General features: G+C 38.6%; 1 protein-coding gene across 2 annotated transcripts in view; it reads right to left on the reverse strand.

The window, feature by feature from the left end:
* Nucleotides 1-17,459, reverse strand: part of SAMHD1 (SAM and HD domain containing deoxynucleoside triphosphate triphosphohydrolase 1) — a 62,120-nt gene that overhangs the window by 15,713 nt on the left and 28,948 nt on the right. For both annotated transcript variants that reach the window (XM_070472606.1, XM_020892077.2), the window contains exons 9-15: nucleotides 17,154-17,262; nucleotides 16,247-16,338; nucleotides 14,560-14,675; nucleotides 8,560-8,696; nucleotides 7,683-7,778; nucleotides 1,373-1,477; nucleotides 689-826 (exon numbers count right to left, since the gene is read on the reverse strand). In XM_070472606.1, the coding sequence (XP_070328707.1) occupies nucleotides 689-826; nucleotides 1,373-1,477; nucleotides 7,683-7,778; nucleotides 8,560-8,696; nucleotides 14,560-14,675; nucleotides 16,247-16,338; nucleotides 17,154-17,262 (793 nt within the window). The remainder of the gene's footprint in view (nucleotides 1-688; nucleotides 827-1,372; nucleotides 1,478-7,682; nucleotides 7,779-8,559; nucleotides 8,697-14,559; nucleotides 14,676-16,246; nucleotides 16,339-17,153; nucleotides 17,263-17,459) is intronic.

A 17,459-nucleotide genomic window follows, 5' to 3' on the forward strand; every position in this document is an offset into this window, starting at 1 on the left:
CGTATAGCACAGGGAATTCAGCTCAGTGCTCTGTGATGACCTAGAGGGGTACAATGGGGGTGAGTGGGAGGGAGGCTCCAGAGAGACAGGATTTATGTTTACATAGAGCTGATTCACGTTGTTATACAGCAGAAACTAACACAGCATGGTAAAGCAGTTATACTCCAATTTTAAAAATAATTAAATCAAAAGATTAAAAGGGAAGCTTAATGTGGAAAAACTTTTTCCCCCCAAATCAAGTCAAATGACTATTATTTTCTTTTTGTTTTACATTGGAGTACAGTTGATTAACAATGTTCTGTCAGTTTCAGGTGTGCAACAGTCATTCAGTTATACACAAATATGTATCTATTCGTTTTCAAATTCCTTTCCCATTTAAGTTGTTACATAATACTGAGCAGAGTTCCCTGTGCTATACAGAAGGTCCTGCGTCTTTGCTGGTTATCCATCTCAAATACGGCAGTGTGTTCATGTCAACCCCAAACTCCCTAACTATTCCTGCCCACCCCTATCTTTCACCCATGGCAACCATAAGTTTGTTCTCTAAGTTTGTGAGTCTGTTTCTGTCTTGTAAATAAGTTCATAAAACGACCATCATTTAAATGAGAACTTTTCAGAGGGAAGTAAACATTGCTTGTGGTTTTTACTTAAAAATTTCCGTGATGTATGTGAATAATAAGTCACCCACCTGTGGCTTGGTGAAGTCATTGATTAAACACCAATGGACGAAATGCTGTCGTGCAGCAAACAGAGTCTTTTCATCTGTCTTCTTACAGTAAACTCGAATCAGCTGCTCAGCAAATCTCCCTGGCAAAAACTGAGAAACCTTTTTAAAGAAGGAAAGATTTCACTGTCACCTTAAATTTACACACTGAAGAGAGATCCGCTGTTCCTAAACTCCATGCTTGATGTGATATTAAACGCACCATGTTGTTTTGGTATTTTATACCAATGATAATCCAAAGAAAAGAATTCAGGGTAACTGTCATACTGCAAGATGTCCCATAATTTTATGCCCATTAATAAAAGATAAAAGATTTGTATGATATAATTATATGAAGACTACAGACTCTCTCACAGAAGATATACAAATAAGCACATTTAACTTAGATGACTTCAACCATATATTCCTGTCCCACCAGACTTATAAATTACCTTCTAAACCAAAAAACAGAGCTTTCTTCAAGTTTAACAAACAGGAAAAACTGGCTGTTAAGATAGTCTAGTGTATGAAAATCAAGTATACTTTAATTTTAAAGATATGTTTCTGTTTCTTTTTTAAAAACTGTATACATTGACTTCAGAGCCTAACCTGCATGTTAAGATGCAACTTTACTACAAAAATTTGCCAAATGCTACTGTAAGTAGTTACCTGGTCTCTAGTAATCATGATTGCCTTGCTGAGGTCACTCTTACAATAGAAGCGAACATGATCAATAGGATTCTTGTCTTCCATCCCATAATCCATGTTGATAACCTTAATACAAGCAATAAATGAGCGATCATGTACATAACAGCAATGAGAATTATATTTGGGATTGTGAGGGTATCACAAGAAATGAAGCTAGGAGCCCTGGAGAAGTAGGAGCCCTGCTAGAGTGGTTCATAATTGAACAAAAGTAGATCTGGTGCATGACCATAGGGATTTGAAATCTGGGTAGGGTGAGGAGAGAGATTTTGTGCTTTCAACATAGGTAGGGTATAAAGTCAATATCCACTATGTGACAGACATGTCAGGCACTGTTGTGCAGAGATACAAGGACTATGATAAAATCCCAGCCCCCACTGACCACATGGCCTAGACTAAGGTTCAGTTCAGTTCAGTCGCTCAGTTGTGCCTGACTCTTTGTGACCCCATGAACTGCAGCATGCCAGGCCTCCCTGTCCATCACCAACTCCCAGCATCCACCCAAACCCATGTCCATTGAGTTGATGATGCCATCCAACCATCTCATCCTCTTTCATCCCTTTCTCCTCCTGCCCTCAATCTTTCCCATCATCAGGGTCTTTCCAAATGAGTCAGCTCTTCACATCAGGTGGCCCAAGTATTGGAGTTTCAGCTTCAAGATCAGTCCTTCCAATGAACACCCAGGACTGACCTCCTTTTGGATGGACTGGTTGGATCTCCTTGCAGTCCAAGGGACTCTTAAGAATCTTCTCCACCACCACAGTTCAAAAGCATCAATTCTTCGGCGCTCAGCTTTCTTTATAGTTCAACTCTCACATCCATACATGACCACTGGAAAAACCATAGCCTTGACTAGACAGACCTTTGTTGGCAAAGTAATGTCTCTGCCTTTTAATATGCTGTCTAGGTTGGTCATAACTTTCCTTCCAAGGAGTAAGCGTCTTTTAATTTCATGGCTGCAATCACCATCTGTAGTAATTTTGGAGCCCAGAAAAATAAAGTCAGCCACTGTTTCCCCATCTATTTGCCATGAAGTGATGGGACCAGATGCCATGATCTTAGACTAAGGTAGAACAAATAATTATAAAAGTAATTACTGGGGAAAAAAAAAAAAGTAACTACTGGGAATTCCCTGGCGGTACAGTGGTTAGGACTTGGTGGTCTCACTGTCAGGGGCCTGGGTTTGATCCCTGGTCCGAAGACTAAGATCCTGCAAGCTGTATGGTGGTGTGGCCAAAAAATTTTAAAAAACAAAAAAGAAGAGCTACTAAGGAAAAGCAAATGGTGCTGTGAAACTTTGTGACCTGAGAACCCAGTAGTCTGGGGCTCCTAAGCAGTGACTGGAAATATTCTCCTGGGAAAGTGATTTTACTAATAAAGTGAGCAGGAATCAACCAGGCTTAGGTAGGAAAGAAAAGAATTCTAGGCAGAAGAAACAGCTCTGAGGCACAAAGGACAGAAACTTGTCTGCTAGTTTTAGTAACACTGAAGTCACTGGTGGTCTTAGTGAGTAGTTTTAATACCGGCTTAGACCTTGGAGATAATGCAATACATGCAAAGTACAATAAGATGATTGGCAATAAAATGAGTAGAGCTGTATATGATGGTGGCAGAAAAGCAGTTCAGAGGTAGACGAAAATGGACTTCTCTAATGGTCCACTGGTTAAGGCTCCATACTTCCACTGCAGGGGCACAGGTTTGGTCCCTGGTTGGGGAAGTAAGATCCCGCATGCCACGTGGCATAAAACAAACAACAATGAAACAAAAAAGAAGTCGAGAAATAAAAGAGAGAAGACAAGTCTTAGAAGTTTGGTTGTTAAGAGAGGCAAGAGGGGAGACTATGGAGTGGACTGTGGTACCCAGGAAAGGTAAGGGGACAAGCTGGAAGAAAGGAAGGAGACAATAAACTGGAGTTCCCAATGAGGTAGGAACAAGAAAGTAAGGAAGAAAGGGGTTTGTGGACAGAGATGGGATGCTTAAATTAGTGAATTTTAGAGGAAGGGCATTTTTCAGTGTCAATAAGGTTCGGAGTGCATAATCTGCTGAGTGTGCTGGCTGAGGTGGAGGGGATAAGGTCATTGAGGACAAGGATAAGGAGATCAGAGCTGGCATTATGGGACTATGAAGCCACTGAAGATGATGGCAGGAACTAGAGTGAGTGGAAGGCTCTATACCATGCCAAAATCTTCAACCAAGAGGACAGGAGCTGGTTTAAGGATGGCAGTCTCAGAGGAATGGGGATATTGCATGGGGTCTGGAGATGGTAGTAGGGGACAAAAGGACTGATGACCAGGAAGATCTCCTGACCCTGAAAAATGTGCTTTTCCTGAAAGAGCTGCAGGGGAATAAGCTTCTCAGGGGATAGCAGGTTACATGCAACAAAGGCAAAGAGATAGTGAAGAGGCTGAAGATACAGGTGCATTAATTATGGAATGGAAATCCCTAAGGGCTTCATGGACAGGTTCCGGACAAGGGAAGAGACTGGAAATGAAATAACAGGAAGAAATAGAGTAATGTGGCGAGGATAGTGCAAAAAAAAAAAAAAAAAAAAGAACAGATGATAAGAGGGACTTATTCTGTGAGTGGTGACAGAAGAAAACCAGTATATAAGCTTTGGTAGCGATGCTCCCTATGAGAACTGTGGACATCTGAGATTCAGCTGTGGTCCAGAAGTGAGCCCGGCGTCGGCAGTACCTGGCTGGCCCTCCCATTCTGTGGGGTCCACGGGCTCTGAAAGCTGCATCCCTCTGATGTGAGGGAGAACTGCTTAGTCCTCCCTATGATCCCGGGGCTGGTGCTGTCACAGGCCTCTGTGTAGTGCCATGTGCGAGAGACCTGATGCAGCCTTGACATTTTTACCCATCGTGATAAGGCATGAATACTAATCAAATTTTCATCAATTTTACAAGTGCTCCTAGCTCTTACGTATTTATTTCCTTGGCTTTAAAATTGGAATAAAAGGTAATCCTCATTTTCTCTACAATGTACTATAAATTCCTCCTTTAAGCAGATTTGAGGAAACAGCTATTCTTCCGGAGGGGAATGTTATAGTAGTTGGAGATCCCATTCTTAAAGGGCTCTCGGGCTTAGTAGGCGTGGCCTGTGGGCTCTAAAGTGTGGACTCGGTAGTTGTGGCGCACAGGCTTAGCTGTCCTGTGGCATGTGGACTCTTCCTGGAGCAGAGATCGAACCAGTGTCTGCTGCACTGGCAGGCAAATTCTTAACCACTGGAGCACCTAGGAAGTCCCAGAGATCCCATTTTTAACCAAGGACTCAAGAGTAAAAAGTAGCTACAGACCAACAACTACATATTTTTAATTCTAACTAGTAAATTATGTCTTACAGCCCATTAGATAACCATAAAATTACTAGTCACAGTCTAAAAAGGAGTCACGCATGGTAAAATAGACCACATAAATTTATCACACCGTAAAACTAAAAGTGGAATGTGAATACACGATAAGACATGTAGCTAGCAATTTTAGTTACTTTCTCAGAATATAGAAGGGCTTCACCCATCTTAAAACGGATAGTTATTTTTTCTGATTATAAAACTCTTATACCACACTCACTATAAGAAAAAGTCACCTGCAATTCTACCACCCAGGTAGAAATAATGTTAATATATCCATGATTTTTCAGTGTCTTCACTGTATACACATGTGTATATAAATTTAAAGATGCAAAAATAAAATAATTCTGTATGTAATTTTTGCACTTATTATAAACATCTTTCCATGTTAAAAACAACTTTTAATGCTTGCATTATTCCAACATATACACTTTCCCTCAAATTTCACACTATAATAATGCCACAATAAATATATTTGTGTTTTTGTGCAAAACTGATTATCTCCTTAGGACAAACCTCCAGACTGAAATTGCCAGGTCAGTTAAAACTGACCCAAGTTTGATCTCTTGTGTCAATTTATACTTCCATTACCACATATTTTTATTATCACAAAATCTTAAAAAAATTTTTTTTATCTTATATATCTGAGAAGCAAAAAACTCATTGCATCAATTTGCCTACAGGTTAATAAGAAAGTTAAACTTCTTTTCATGTCTACTGGCCATGTGTATGTCATCTTCAATGCACGAGGCCACCTGGATGGAGATGCACTGGAAAGTGGGGGACTACTAGGAGCAATGCTCTGCCCTGAGGGCAAGGACAGACATGTGCAAGCCCAGGGGTAACATTCCGGAGAGGGAAGTCTTTCAGAGCCTCAGGAAGTCAGGATGTGAGATCCCTTTATTCTGATGGAACTTCATCTAATGAAACAGGAACCTGCAGCCTGATCTGCAGATCTAAGGCACTTGAACATACAGCCAAGGAAATAGAAAGGGGGTTCAAGGGCAAAAAATGGTCAGAAAGATTGCCCTTCACTCAAAGATGAGTCAGCAAGAAGATAAGAATTGAGAGGCTTATGGAAAAGTACACAGGGAAGACTGTCCTGAGATTTCAGGAGTAGGACTCTGAAAAGAATTTCTTATGAGAGAACAGAAGAAAATGTTAGAAAGTCATCTGGCATTCTCATAGGATATAAGAAGACACTACATTCTCTATGAAAATAGGTGTCAAAAAGTCTTAACTTTTTTCTTTGTGTGTGTGTGCTATTAAAAAATTATTGGTATGTATTACTTTTTTTTTTTAACATACCTTGGCCTAGTGGTTTTCCCTACTTTCTTCAGTTGAAATCTGAATTTTGCAATAAGGAGTTCATAATCTGAGCCACAGTCAGCTCCTGGTCTTGTTTTTGCTGATCGTCTAGAGCTTCTCCATCTTCGGCTGCAAAGAATATCATCTGGGTGATGTTCATGTGTAGAGTCATCTCTTGTGTTATTGGTAGCGGGTGTTTGCTATGAACAGTGTGTTCTCTTGGCAAAATTCTGTTAGCCTTTGCCCTGCTTCATTTTGTACTCCAAAACCAAACTGCCTGTTACCCCAGGTATCTTCCTATTTTTGCATTCCAGTCCCCTATGATGAAAAGGACATCTTTTTCTGGTGTTAGTTCTAGAAGGTCTTATAGATCTTCATAGAACTATTCAACTTCAGCTTCTTTGGCATTAGTGGTTGGTGCATAGACTTAGATTACTGTAAAACTGAATGGTTTGCCTTGGAAACAAACTGAGATCATTCTGTTGTTTTTGAGATTGCACCCAAGTACTGCTTTTCAGACTCTTTTGTTGACTATGAGGACTACTCCATTTCTTGTAAGGGATTCTTGCCCACAGTAGTAGATATAATGGTCCTCTGAATTAAATTCATCCATTTTAGTCCACTGATTCCTAAAATGTTGATGTTCACTCTTGTCATCTCCTGTTTGACCACTTCCAATTTACTTTGATTCATGGTCCTAACATTCCATGTTCCTATGCAATATTGTTCTTTATAGCATTGGATTTACTTTCACCACCAGACACACCCATAACTGGGCGTTGTTTCCACTTTGACTAAGCCTCTGATTCCTTCTAAAGTTATATCTCTGCTCTTCTCCAGTAGCATATTGGGCACCTACCAACCTGGGGAGTTCAATTTTCAGTGTCATAGCTTTTTGCCTTTTCATACTGTTCATACAGTTTTTAAGGCAAGAATGCTGAAGTGGTTTGCCATTCCCTTCTCCAGTGGACCCCCTGATGTGAAGAGCCCACTCATTAGAAAAGGCCCTAATGCTGGGAAAGATTGAAGGCAGGAGGAGAAGGGGACAACAGAAGACAAGATGGTTGGATTGCATCACCAACTCAATGGACGTGAGTTTGAGCAAGCCCTGGGAGATAGTGAAGGTCGGGGAAGCCTGGCATGCTGCAGTTCATGGGGTCATGACTGAGCAACTGGACAACAATTACTTTTTTGATCAAGAAAACATTAAAAAATCACTATATACAATGCTCTATTAATAACATGACCACAATTACATAAAAATATTGACAATATTGACATAAAAATATGTCAAAGAAAATTTTGTTCATTGTTGTTTAGTCCCCCAGTTGTGCCCAACTCTTTTGCGACCCCATGGACTGTTAGCCCAGCCTGCCAGGCTCCTCTGTCCATGGAATTTCCCAGGCAAGAATACTGGAGTTGGCTGTCATTTTAAAAATCTGCCTAATGTTAGTTTCTTCTGTGATATCATAGGTGATTCTCTTCTATCCATCTTTTTTCTGTATTTTCCAGATTTTCTATAATGAACATGTACTACTGTTATAGTAGGGGTGGTAGTGATGCTTTACCTTAAATAAATTCTTTGCATAGCATGTTATTGAGTTAACTACTTACATCCACTATCAAGTCTTCAGCCTTCAGTTCAGCTTCTAACTGTACATCACTGGGTTTAGCACTGGCGACCTCTTTCGGAAGGTGTTTGTAGTCTTCCTGGAAAAGACAAGGCTCCTCATGTTAGAACTCCAGTTCTTCATCCTACAGAGTTTGTGCCACGAAACAGCGTTCTTCTCTAAAAATGGCACTTTACCAAGAAACGTAGATAGAGATTTCCCTAACAAATTATACCCATGCTACCTTTTAATCAAATCACAATAGTGTGATTTTCATAACAGAATTTCACATTGAAAGAAATGAGGCATTAACCTATTAGTAAAACAAGAAGTAAAGTGTGACCTAAGGAAGTATTGTGAAGCAGGGTGTGGTTATCAGTATAGCTTGTGTTACAGGTTTTTTGACAAAGATAAGACCCTTCAACAAGCAGGAGAGAGAACTAATGACTGAACTAAGGAAGGCAGGCAAGCACTGTCTGGGAGAAAGTGATAAACTGTGAAAGAAGGAAGTAGTTAAAAAGCAGGTCCTTAAAGTCTCAAAGAAGCTCATGCAGAAGCCTTATTATGAGGCCCCTTTTCCATTACATTCATTTTCTGGTCTTTGGATCTAGACAAAATTTGAGGCCCCCTCTCACTTCCGAGTTGAGAAAGTAAAGGTTTGGAATAAATAAGGCTTGACTTTGAATCCTAGCTCACTTAGTGTGCTTCTGTAGGCAAGTTATTTAATCTTTCCCAAGCTTCAGTCTGTCTGCAAGATAGGTCTCAAGAGACTGATGTGAAGATTCAATGAGAACATATTAATATAAAGGGCTTAGAATACAGCTGTGGTATTGTGATGGGAATGGTTTCCTGTTGTGGGGACAGAGGACTTTTCAACTTACCTTTTGAATTCTTTGTTTCATGGGCTGAGTCTCACCCACAAACTTGTATAGATTACGGGATTCAATTTTCTTTAAAATCGTTCGTGCAGCCTCCAATCTGGGATCAGTGGAGTATAAGATCTCCAGAAAAATGTTATCTGCCAATTTGGTGAAATTTCAGTTATATTAAAATAAAAAATAAAAAACCCAAAAAAATCCCCCAAGATTTAAAGAGACTCATACTTTGCTGTACTTCTGAAATGATTTCAAGCAGAGGTTTACAAATGTAGATACACTATGATTATAAAGATGTGAAAAAACTTTTGTAAAAAGTGCTCCAATCAGTGTCTTGGATTTGTTTCAGGATAACCTAATGAGTGGGAAAGGGGAGAGATGAGATAAGACTGCACTGGAGATGATGACTTGAGACTGAGTTTGGGGTACAAAAGGGTATATTGGTTTATTGCCTTTTTTTTTTTTTTTAAAGAGAATGAAACTTAAGGAATTACAAAATTATGTCTGAGATCTGCTTCAAAATGGCCCAGGGCCTGATGGGGTGAAGGGATGAAATAAAACTGCCATGCTAATTATTGCAGCTAAATCATGAAGCTAAGTGGTGTATATTTCCTTAATAAAAAGTTTTTAAGGGAGTTCCCTGAAGGTACAGTAGTTAGGACTCAGTACTTTCACTGCTGGGGCTTGGGTTAGATCCCTGGTAGGGGAACTAAGATCCTGCAAAGAAAGGCACAGTCAAAAAAAAAAAAAAAAGCTTTTAAAGGTTTCATTCCATGATGATAGAAGGCAGTTTAATTTCCTTCTTCCTTTTTCTTCAAACTTTTTATTTCAGAAATTTCAAAATAAAATACCCTTCACCAAAATTTATAAACTGTTTTGTTTCGACAGATGCAAACGCTCTCTGTATGTGTGCACATATAAATTTTTGAGGAAACATTTGAAACTTACAGGCATCAAGACCCTTGACTCCTAAATATTTAAGCATATACCTACCAAGAACAAGAACATTCTCTAACTTAATCACAATCATGTCAAGAAATTTAACAATGATATAAAGATATCTAACATACAATCTGTACTTGAATTTGTTTAATTGTTGCAATAATGCAATTTACAAATTTTTGTTGCTGGATGGAGATACCAATCAAGGATTACGGATGACATTAGCTGTTGTTTTCTAGGCTCCTCCCATCTAGAACTAGGTAATTCCAACTTCTTTCATGATGTTGACAATTTAGAAAAGTTCACGTAGTCATTTTGTAAAATGTCCAGACTGAACTTGTTTGCTGTTTCTTCACCACTACATTCAAGGAAAACACTTATGAAGAACATTATACAAGTGTTATAACATCTAAGAGCACTACAAGAGCTTGGCTCAGTGCATCACATCATGTGTCACATAATTGGCTTTGTTAACAAGTTCCAAAAGTTGGTTAGGGCAATAATCCCCAGGTTTTTCTCTGTTATAAATGAATCTTTCTGCAAGGCGATATTTTCAGAGGCTCTGATTATCCCAGTAAGTTTTCAACCAATGGTTTAGCATTCATTCATTATCCTTGATTGAATCAACCATTGCATTTTACAAAGTGAATTTTATTAAAATGCCCTTTCTTGGCAAAATATTAGCAGCCTATGTCATTCATGTCACCAACATGTATATGTATGTTCTTCCCTCTTAATCCATGGTTAACAGATTCCCTACCCTCTCAGTAACGTTTTTAAAAAACAATTTTAAAAAACATGTTCATCTTGTTTATTTCTCCCTGTGCTGGGTCTTCTTTGCTGGGCGCGGGCTTTCTCGAGTCACGGTGAGTAGGGGCTACTCTCTAGCTGTGGTGCTCGGGCTTCTCCTGCGGTGGCTTCTCTTGTTGCAGAGCAAGGGCTCTAATGCCCACAGGCTTCAATAGCTGTGGCGCATGGACTAAGTTGCCCCACAGCACGGAGAATCCTGCTGGACCAGGTATGGAACCTGTGGCCCCTACATTGGCAGGAGGATTCTTAACCACTGAACCACCAGGGAAGTCTGGTTTTCATTATTTCTTTACATATTACACTCAGTTTGAAAAACAAAACAATTTTAATATAATAAGACCACACTTTTCTAATCCATGCTTTAATCTACCCTATTCCCTGCTAAATTAGGGAAATGCTTTCCCCCATGACAGAATCTCACTTCCTGAAGGCCTATCTAATTTCTGAGGTTCATCTCAAAAATTGCCTAATTATGAAACCTTCCCCAGTGCATCCAAATCAGAGATGTAATTCCTTCTTCCTTCGAACCCCAAAGAACCTGACTGATACTCTTCTTATGCCTTTCATCTTATTCTACCAGGTACAGGTTTTAGGGTGGACTGACGTTTTCATTGGCTGAGTGGGCAGAAGAGGGATTAATGGGTCACAGGATACATATATGTTTAAAAGAAAATGCTCAAAAAAAAGAAAATGTTCAACTTTTTCCAAGTGGCTGTACCATCCGCATTCCCATTGGCCATGTATGAGAGTTCTATTTGTTCCACATACATGTTTTCAGAAAGTAGTCATGTACAAAAGGAAAGGGAAGCTGCTTGTCTATTAAACTTAATGATTAAAGTATCACTAAAAGAGTGTAAACAACATTCAACTTGGGAGTCAGAAGACTTGATTTGAGCTCAGGTTTGCCATTTATTAGGATAAGTTGTTTTCCTTCATTTGGCCTTAGTTTCCTCATCTGAGGAGTTTTAAGTAGATAATCTCTAAGGTTCTTTTGAATTTAACATTCTAAGGCCCCTAGGGATTTGAGGGTAAGGTCTTGCAAGGGAAGGAAAGGAAGGGATAAGGTCCATCTATTGCTTAGGAATATTGCAGAATAAAGACCAAGGTAAGAAAATGACTACCTAAGACAGTGGTCCTAACATTTGCAATGCTTATGATAGTTGCATCCAGATAAGCTGAAACATCCATCAGAAATAGGAATTTAGGAAGCAGAGAGAACACAATAAGAAACAGTGGCATAGTCATACAATGGACTACTACTCAGCAATAAAAGGGAATGAATTACTGATACATGCAATCTGGATAAATCTCAATGCTAAGTGAAAGAAGCCTTATGCAGAAGAATATATACTGTATGATTCCACTGATATAGGACAGGTAATAGTGGTTGCTTCTAGAGATGAGGTGGGAACAGGTATTGACTAGGATGGAGCATAAAGGAACTTTCTAAGGAGAAGATAATGTTCTGTGTCCTGCATTTGTCCAGCAAATGTTAACCTTACAATTTTTATAAACATACAAATTGCATGTAATTTTGCATACAAAGAAAAAAATCTATAATAGTTACTGAACTTTAGTTAATCTGCATGCTGCAGGAATTAGGGTATACTGATGTCTGAAATTTACTTTCAAATATATCAAGCTTTAGATAGATTAATAAATGGATAGAGGGATGGTAAGTAATAAATATGTGATAAAACAAGTCTGGTAAATGTTAGAATTTAGTATATAGGTTTTAACTGTAAAATTCTTTTAACATTGCTGTATATTTTCAACACTTGTCCCTAAAACATGAAAAAAAATTCTAAAAAATTTAAAAATAAGAGGTGAAGATTTTCAAAATAAAGATGAGTTGCTTTTAGAATTGCAACAAAAGAAAGGAAGGCTCACGTGATCCTATTCCTTCAAGGCTGTGTTGTTATTAAGGACAATAAGGATCATATGACTGCTCAAAATAACATGCAAGAAAAGTAAGATGATTCCTGGCTCAAATGACTAAAGTGGAAAGGCAGTATGCTTATTCTCCTATATTCTGACAGTTAAAGCATAAAAATGTGACCTAATTTCTTTTTGGGGATTTTTGGCATTGTGACAACATCCAAGCAAGTGATCAGTGAATTCATCTCACTGAACAGGGTAAAAGCCAGTTTCAGTGTTCTAGTCACCATGTTCATGGTGAGCAAGAGCTACGTACAGTCACGTGCAGTTATGACCTCATTAAGATGTACAATATTTGACAGTTTGTCAGTTAACCCAAAAGTGTATAAAATCCAAAATTCATTTTTGTTTTAAACTGAAAAGATAATTTAAATGTAACATACTGTTATAGGATAAATGGTTAGGATTCGTCTCTCAGGAAGACTGAAAATGATTTTTAAAAATACAGCATCATTTGCTTCAATATGAGCAAAAGTTTAAAAATAACTATCTGCAGGTTGCTTAAATTATCTTATAATCTTTTTTCCATTTCCAGCCACATAGCAATGGAAAACTAGTGTACCTACTAAGGTATTATTAAAACAAAACACAGAAACAATTCAAATACATTATCCTCTATAAGTAACTTTGATATCAATCCAACCCAGATGAATTAACAAGAAAAAAGTAAACTCACTTGTCACATTATAAACTGCAAATATTGATGGACACAGTATTCTCAGTGTACAGACATTTGATACACAGAATCACCATTTCACTTCTAACCTGCAGTTTAAGTATGACTGGAAAGTACCCAAAAAGTTACAAGTGTAATGGGGACTCTATTAATTGCCTGAAAGTCAAAGTGTTAGTTGCTCAGTGATGTCTGACTCTTCTCCATCCCACGGAATGTAGCCCACTAGGCTCCTCTGTCCATGGAATTCTCCAGGCAAGAATACTGGAGTGGGTAGCCATTCCCTTCTTGAGGGTATCTTCCCAATCTAGGGATTGAACCCAGGTCTCCTGCATTACAGGCAGATTCTTTACCATCTGAGCCACCAAGGAAACCCATATAACTGCCTACACCATGTAAAAAAAAATTTAGCAGTGATGGAACAGGAAACTGATCCTGGTTGTGTGTGAGGCCACTCAGCTTCTGCCATTCTCTCATTTCAGAAACTCCAGCCTTCTCACTGATTCTATCACTTTGTTTTTAGTTAAGCAGAGTCAGTTTCAGGATTTGCAACTAAGAACTCTTAACTGGTATATACTGTTTGGTTTACATCTTTTGCTTTACTGATCTTACCCACATTAAAGAATCAGTTGTGACACCTCACCCCTCTTCCGTCCCACCCTAAGGTGCAGAGTCTGTTTCTGCTGAACTGCACAGAAATGTCTTTGGCATCCTGTTTTGCAACGAAAATTATGTTAAATGGGCAAGTCAGCTTTTTGGAACTGGTCTGGTATTATGAAAGTGTAATTATGTATTATAAAAGTGTAAGTTGCTCAGTCATGTCCCACTCTGCGTCCCCATGGACTATACAGACCACGGAATTCTGCAGGCCAGAATACAGGAGTGGGTAGCTGGTCCCTTCTCCAGGGATCTTCCCAACTAGGGATCAAACCCAGATCTCCCACATTGCAGGAGGATTCTTTACCAGCTGAGCCACCAGGGAAGCCCAATATTATTAGAAGTTAAAAATAATTAATATTGAGCACTTAGGCTACCCTGGTAGCTCAGCTGGTAAAGAATCCACCTGCAATGCAGGAGACCCCAGTTAGGCTCCTGGGTCAGGAAGATCCCCTGGAGAAGGCATAGGCTACCGCCTCCAGTATTCTTGGACTTCCCTGGTGGATCAGTCAGTAAAGAATCTGCCTGGAATGTCAGAGACCTGGGTTTAATCCCTGGGTTGGGAAGAGCCTCTGGAGGAGGGCATGGCAACCCACTCTAGTATTCCTGCCTGGAGAATCGCCGTGGACAGAGGAGCCTGGCAGGCTACAGTCCATGGGGCCACAAAGAGTCCGACAAGACTGAGCAACTAAGCACAGCACAGCACTTGTGTGCCAAGTACTGTTCCAAGTGCTATGTGCTTCAGTGCAGCGTCACAACCAAACCACACGCTCGGTATCATTACTCCCACTCTACAGATGAGGAAACAAGGTTCAGAGAGGTTAAATCACTTTATCAAGGTTACCTTGTGAGTGCAAAGCAGAGATAAAACTCAAATCCAGTAGTATACAATACATTGGAATGTTTGGAAAATAACCCATCTGCAATCCAGGGAAAGTTTACATGGTTTCTGAGATGGACCATCTATGTTACCTTCTACTTCTTACCTGTCAGCTTAGTGAAGGCTTCCATGTCATCAATTGCTGTAGAAATGTGGTAATTTTTTCCTTCAGAACCTAATATCTCTATGTAAGGATCTGCTTTGAGGAAGGCATCTGTAATCCTAAAGATCATTTTATAAACATTTATGTTTATCAGTAAATTTGAATATTTGCTTCATGCTTTGTATAAAATTTAGGAAACCTCTCTACTTTTAAGAAACAAAATCTTATAAAAAAAAAAGGAAACAAAATCTTGAGACACAATGTTCTAAAGGCAATTGCTTCTAAGACTTATGGAGAACAAACTAGTGGTGATCAGTAGGCAGAGGGAAGGGGGCAGGTGAGGGAGTAAGAGGTATAAACTACTAGGTAAAAATAAGCTACAAAGATACACCATACAATGGGGAATGTAGTCAATATTTTATAATAGCTATAATGGAATATAATCTTTAAAAACTGTGAATCACTATATTGTACACCTGCAACTTACAATTAAAAAAAAAAAAAAGACAACTGCATCTCAACCATGCTAAGTCCACAATGATTTGTGGACTACCATATTTACTGTGCTCCAGGCATTACTACAAAGCTTTAGATACATCATTTATTTAATCTTTCTATCAGTAACACAGGTGTAATCAGCCTCAATTATATAGACACAGAAATTAAGTAATTTTCATTTAGTCAAGTTAGAAAGAAGCAGTACCAGACTTTGTTCCTAGATCTGAGTCTCTGCATTGAAAACAAACAAACCAAAAAAACCTCTTACCAAAATAACAGCTATACAAATAGGAGAAAGGATTCAAACTAGTCTGTTCATGACAAAAGGTGAAGAAAAAAGTAGAAAAGTAAATTTTCTTAACACAAATGTAAACATGAAAAAAAGTAAAAGCTTAAAAGAGATCCATTTAAAACTATTTTAGGGTCACAGAAGTAATTTGACTCATACCCCACTTTTGCAAATTCCTCACAGGGTCTCTGAGTCACTTAGAGACCTGGTTGTACTTTTCTGCTTTGGTTCTGACTGGATCAGGGAGAAGTAAAATTCCTGTAGTGATGGTTTAGTCACTCAGCTGTGTCTGACTCTTGCAACCCCATGGACTGTTGCCTGCCAGGCTCCTCTGTCCATGGGATCCTCCAGGCAAGAACACTGGAGTGGGTTGCCATTTCCTTCTCTAGAGGATCTTCCTGACCCAGGAATTGAATGTGGATATCCTGCATTGCAGGCAGATTCTTCACTGACTGAGCTACAAGGAAAGCCCAAAATTCCTGTAGGTTTTATTGTTTTCTACAAATGTTGATAATTGACAGGGTAGGGAGAGACATTAATCTTCAAAATTCAATTTTGTCATTAATTTCAGAGCGTCAATTATCCACATCTCATTTCTCACCTTGATGATTAATATCTGGTACGTAAGTGACTACCTGTGTGGAGATCTAAGCCATCCTAGGGTGTCCCCTTCCTGCCTAGCCTAAACCCCCTCTTCTGCTTGAGTCTGTCCTCTTTAACATTCACCTCCTCACCTCTAAATTCAGTTTATGCTAGCTTTTGTTTTGCTTAAGGGAACCATTTTTGATTTGTCCACTTAAACTTGACTTGAATTTACTTAGAAATCTCAACTTGACCCAAGTATGCTACTCTAGTAAAACATCATAGAAAATTTTATAGGGAAATAACAATCAAATTTCTTACATTGTATCAATGATGTTGCCAACTTTGTGTTGATAAGCTCTGCGGTGCAAACAGTTGCGTGTATAGAACATGTCATACAGGTTTCCAACCTCCTGCAGAAAGAGGTGAAACAAACATTAAGGTGAGATCAGATTAGGTTCCCTTGTTAGTAGACAAGTATATAAGTCAAGAAAAAGGGATGGTGGCATAAAAGAAGACTGGACACAGGTAAAATTCATCAAACCCCCTGAGACTCCCAAGAAAGAGCAAGGAAGACTCATAATACTACTAATCTGCAACTTTTATTCTTAGTAAACCAAAATCTACTGAGCATTGTAACTCTGTGATGCATTCTGTTTTAGGCATCTTAAATATATTTTTAAAATTTCCCAATAATTCTAGAAATTAGGTATTATTATTCTTCTAGTCTTCATTCTCAAAAGAAAGACTTTGTATAGTATAGTACTGTTATATTCTTTAGTAATATGACTAAACTAGCAGGGAACTAATGATTATAGGATTATAACTACCACGAAACACACAATATAGTGATTAAGGTCAAGACTCAAGCCAAACTTCCTGGATTGAAACTCCAGTTCTGCCATTAACTGTATGCCTCCTTTGTGCTTCAATTTGCTTATCTGTTAAATGGGAAAATAATAGTATCAATCTTACATGATTGTGAAGATTGGGTTAATCCTCTAAACCACTTAAAACAGTGCTGAGAACAAGACTCAGTAAATGTCTACTGTAGACAATAGACCATACAGGAGAAGTGAAAAGAGCTTTAAAATACTTATAAATGCTAAGCATGAAGTAAGGAGATAGACAATTTACCAGGTAGTGATTTTTCCAAATTATTGAAAGGCTATTTCTAGACTTCAGGCTAAGAATAACACCTTCCTTGTTGTCCTCTGACATAGCTTACCTTTTCTCTAGTACAAATATGCTTCATATTATCTACTTCACAGACACGGGCAAACTTAATAAAGCGCTTGTAATCAAAGTTATTTTGGATTCCAAGATGATGGCAGTCCCTGAAGAGATTCCCAAGCAGAGAGATGAAATTTTTCAGCAAATGAAACCATACCTTAAATATCAGTAATAAAGTTATATACAGGTTTTACTTTGCTTGCTTATTTACTTAAATAAAAATTGTATCTATTTAAAATATACAAGATTTTTTTTTTTCCCCTTCCTCCTCCAGCTTTATTGGATAGTTTAAAATTACATT

The sequence above is a fragment of the Odocoileus virginianus genome, chromosome 9, assembly GCF_023699985.2.
Source record: "Odocoileus virginianus isolate 20LAN1187 ecotype Illinois chromosome 9, Ovbor_1.2, whole genome shotgun sequence".
In the NCBI taxonomy this organism is placed as follows: domain Eukaryota; kingdom Metazoa; phylum Chordata; class Mammalia; order Artiodactyla; family Cervidae; genus Odocoileus; species Odocoileus virginianus.